Consider the following 4799-nt stretch of genomic DNA (forward strand, 5'->3'; position numbering starts at 1 on the left):
GTAGGTTATAACTGGATTAGGTGGGTGTGGTAAATCTCACGTATCAGAGAAGTATGCTAGCTGTGCTGTACAAGGGTATGTATGCAGATGGAGTTTTTTATTTTAATGGAGAATCATTAGCTTCTCTTCATCTCTCGATTAGAGAAAATGTAAGGCAGTAATTGCGTGTAGAAAATGTGCTTCAAATTATGGTAATTTTAACAAGCAAAATTTCATTTCTTGTTGCAGTTGCGCCGGTTGTCAATGCAGTCAAGTGGAGGTGGTGTTTTTGATGACAACAACGTTTTTCTAGAAGCTGTTTATAAGAAAGGCATGGTATTGCTGCTTTATGATGGAGCAGATAGATTGAATGTGTTGGAAAAGATTCTTCCTTGTAATACAGCTCATGTGCACGTGTTGGTGACTACCCGTATGACTACAGATCATAGTATACTAGCAAGAGCTGACAATGTCATATCTCTTGGTCGACTGGAAAGTGCAGCGGCAGTGGAAGCTCTTCAAGTGTGGCGTGGACATGCTGATGAAGCTTTGCTTGGTGAAGAGGCAATTTATGGCAAGCGTGTAGTGACTGAAGATCCCATTGATTGTTTACCATTGGGTATTGCTCATGCAGGAACATTCATGAGGAAGAGAAATGTTGGCTGTCAGCAGTATTATCAACTGATCAGAATGCAGCAAGCACATTTAGAAGCTCTTGCTCTTGATATGAACAAACTTCTTCACTATTTTCAAATCAGTCATCTTCAAGAATTATTACAACAACATGATGTGTTTGAACCAAAAGAAATGTCAAAACTGACTGATGAGAATATTCAGTCAATAGTAACTAAACAGCATGAGAGACGTCTTCTTAGCATGGCCAGATATTTTGTGACAAACAGCGAACATGTGCACTTGACGTGGCAACTTGATATTGAAACAGTGAAGGAAACAGATGTCAATGCTATGCTGCTCTTGTCTTATGCATCACTGATATCGTGTAGGGATATTCCTGAATTTTTATTGCAACCTCTTGTGTTTGGTTCTCTTCCTCGTTATCACTACAGTCGGTCTCTCAATACATTGATGTCTCACTCACTAGTTGATATGTCTGATGGAAATGAGGGATATAATTTTACTCTGCATCCACTCGTTCACTCAACAGTTTTGGAACGTTTTCTGCGTCAACCAGATCGCGAGCTGCTTCGTGACAGACTAACCAACCTATGTCATTATCTTCTTCGTTTATTACCATGCATTTGGTGCAATGTCAGGTCTTTTCTAAAAGATGATCGTATTATTTCTCTTGTCCCGCATGTATATGCAGCTGCAGAAAAGGCTGTCTGGTTTTCTGATGAAGAGAGATGTGTGGAAGTTGTGTTCGCTGCATGTAAAATTTCATTGATTTGTGAGCATGTGGATGTAGCTGCTCGTCTTTGCAACGAACATCTGAAGGCATCTGAAATGTCATCAAACAATAGACAACATGTCAGAGGTGACTAGCAGTCTTATGACGTTTGTTGTGTTTATGCAGTTGATTGTGTTGTTCTATAGCATTGCTTAACATGGGACAAGCCTATTTATTGATGTCACAGCCACAGGCAGCTCAGTATACGTTTATGAGAGCTGCACAGGTAGTAGAAGGTTGCCAGGAACACGAGAGAAGAGGAATGATGGAGGAATATTTAACTGGTGAGTGATCGATCAATCACTATGAATTGTATCTGTAGTTAGTAATGTAATGATAGTAATGCGCCCAAGTTGCGATGTTACCACTTGGTCTGTCCCACATCTTTTTGCTGTGTCGTCTCCACCATATCTGTCATTGTTCACCCCACTTGACGCTTGAGACGTGAAGGTATTGTGAGAGCATTTGAAAACATTTGGCAACCATTTCAGCTATCCCCTTTTTACCAAATCCTGTATACGTACCGTACAGGCCTATCAGTGGCTACCAAAATTATGGTCAATTAGACATAGGTATATAGCTGTGTACGCTGACCTAGTGCTCTTGAGGAGTACCAAAACTTGCATCCTATTAGAGAAATAGAATCTATAGTATATAGCCACAGAATTGTGTGCCTCGTCTGTGAGTTGAGGAAAATTGCTCTTCAGTAGACAAATAGAATCTATAGTATGCGAACAGTGGTCTAACGTCCAAACCTGTCGGTTTACCAACAATTAAAGCCTTTTGACAGCAGGCCAAGAACACCGGGCTATAGTGATTTTCTCGCCTGCGCAAAGCAGAGCTGCCGCAACTCATCTTTGAAGCCAGAGACCTGGAGATGGCACAACAAATTTAACTCACCAGTCAAACTGGGCGATATCTGGCTCTGTGTGGTGTGTCCTAGACAATCTCCAGCAGCATCACATCGAGTTACAAAAAATCTGCAAATAAGTCAATGCCTCATTGTGAGCTCAGAAAGTGATGGAAAGATCTTCAAAACCCACACTATTGCCTATTCACTCTTGAGATGTTTTGAAGAATAATGTTTTGCGCTCCTTGAGCTTTACGCATCGTAAAAGGAGCCGTTACAGTCAGACCTTGTTATTCCAACCACATTGGTCTGGCTGCTTGTTGTCAGTTTAACGAGGGTGTCATATTATCAGATAATCCGACATTAAACCTCATTATCTAAGTTGTCGGACTAATAAAGGAAAGGTAAGAATGAAGCTCTTAATCTGCTGATAAAACTCATAATGACATGTGGTTACTTAAAATTTAGTACAAATCAATTCTACGTTGCTGTGCGCGTACAACACTAATATATTGCAGTTTACTATGCAAAGATTGGATGAGTCTCATCCTTGAAAGATAGGAAATCTTGTTCCATAAAGGTTGTTAGAGTGTGAACTGCAACAAGTGCATCAGACAAGGTGACAGTAGGTGGGGATCACTGTCATCATCTTTATCTTTATCTCTATCGTCCATATCTGTAGCAGTAACCAATGCCACAATTTCCTCATCAGTCAGGGAGTGGCCTGTTTCAGCATCTAAGTCAACACTGACGAAGTCACTGGCTGACATCTGATACAGATTTGGCGCTTCTGCTCTCCAGAGAGATCCACGCGTCTCCGCTTGGCAGCCATGCGTGCGACACGTGCAATGCAAATATGACATTGCGCATGCGTATGTCGGATTAGCTAGTGATATTTTTGTGTCATAGTGGGAATCCGAGTGTTGGACAAATGAGACCAAATTCAATACAAAGTGATCCATGTTAATTGGTTTCACGTACAGCTGTGTCAGAAAGTGCTGGTATCAGATTATCGAGTGTTGGATTATCGAGTGTCGGAATAACGAGGTCTGACTGTACATGTAACACCATACAAGAATGTCCTCGGTCTGTCCGAGCCAAAATAATTTCCTAATTTCTACACTGCTCTTGATACCTTCATATCTTGGTGCTGAATGGAAGGTGCACTCTAGACGAGGAGAGAAAGTGGTGACATCAAAGCAATATAATCCCAGACCCACCACTTTTCTTGATATCTTTGAGATAGAAAGCATGTTGCTTGAACATGCAGATTGTCATGGATTTGGGATAGTGCCTCAGAGGGATATATACACGAATACCCAATGTAAAATATTTTTGCTTTCATGGAGGTTGTCTCTAAGTTGGTCTTGTGTACATTTGCAAAAGAGTTTGCAAATCATAGAAAGATGAAGCAAGCTCCCTACTTTTGGTGGTGCTGTGATGTGCTTGCACACAATGGTGTATAGCAAGACCTTCTTGATCAGATAGCCAAATTGCCGGCTTTTTCTAACCGAAGCATTTTTTGGCTGCTGGTGGGGTCTTGTGAAAAGCTTCACTTGTCTGTTTTCAATACGTCTAAGTCTATAGGTGAAGTAGAATGGCAAATAGACGCGGGATGTGAACTCTTCCATCATCCTGTCGGTGAAAGCACCCCATACATCACAAATGAATCTGAACTTCAACATTCTACGACTTTGGGTCACTTGTTCTCGTTCTGTTTCCAACTGATTCAATATACAGTACCACAACTGTACATTCTTACCCAACAGAAATTTGGCGCTCTACGGGAATTTGCAAGAATGTGCATTGTCCATGACGGCGCGTCTGTTTGTTGGAGAAGGCAACTTATAGCTTTGCACCTTAGACCAGTGGGTTGGGCTCAAGACCTCAGTATGCAAAATATTATCACGTGACGAGATATGATTACATACACAGGCCGATGGTTTAGCACTGTAAAGTGGTTCTTCTCTATTCATTGATGTTAGTTCTTTTACATTTTTATTTAGTACAATAACTAGTAATGGTTTTTACTCATGCTTTTACAGTAATGAGCTCCTCAAGTAAACAACTGACTTCTTGCAAAGTATTAGGAATGAATTTGGATACAATTTGCTAGTAAACCGAAATCTTTGAAACAAATGTTGTAACACGGCTAAAATTGTCTGTTATTGCGAAATGGTGAGAGTTAATTGAAACCTACAGTCCGTGTTGCCCTAAAGTTTTAATAAGTGTGATGTAAACTTTCTCTATTATTTTATTGTGTCAGGAAAGCAGTTGCTTTTGTGTTAGCGGGTTTTGACAAGTATGCTTAATAGTGCATTTTCAACAAGACTTTGTGATTTAGAAATCATAATAAGACTGTTTTTGTACAAAGCACTCACATCTTTTATGGCCATATTTAGTGTTTTTCTATCTGTTGTTCGTTGTTGCCATGTCATTGTCTGTGGTTGCTATGTCAACCAAATATGAATAATTCTTTGTGATTGCTATTTGCAGTCTCAATTTCTCGTTGCTTTTTGATGTTTTGCTGCAATACTTTGCTTTTTAAGACCGAGAACTTGC

At 40.2% G+C, this 4799-nt stretch overlaps 1 protein-coding gene across 1 annotated transcript in view; it reads left to right on the plus strand.

Moving 5' to 3' along the window:
• Positions 1–4549, plus strand: part of LOC134186569 (uncharacterized) — a 21689-nt gene extending 17140 nt beyond the window's left edge. The window contains exons 18-23 of the mRNA XM_062654558.1: positions 5–75; positions 143–149; positions 229–1474; positions 1534–1671; positions 3221–3284; positions 4504–4549. Of these exons, the coding sequence (XP_062510542.1) occupies positions 5–75; positions 143–149; positions 229–1474; positions 1534–1671; positions 3221–3284; positions 4504–4549 (1572 nt within the window). The remainder of the gene's footprint in view (positions 1–4; positions 76–142; positions 150–228; positions 1475–1533; positions 1672–3220; positions 3285–4503) is intronic.
• Positions 4550–4799: the final 250 nt, after the last annotated feature.

This window comes from Corticium candelabrum, chromosome 11 (assembly GCF_963422355.1).
Source record: "Corticium candelabrum chromosome 11, ooCorCand1.1, whole genome shotgun sequence".
NCBI lineage: Eukaryota > Metazoa > Porifera > Homoscleromorpha > Homosclerophorida > Plakinidae > Corticium > Corticium candelabrum.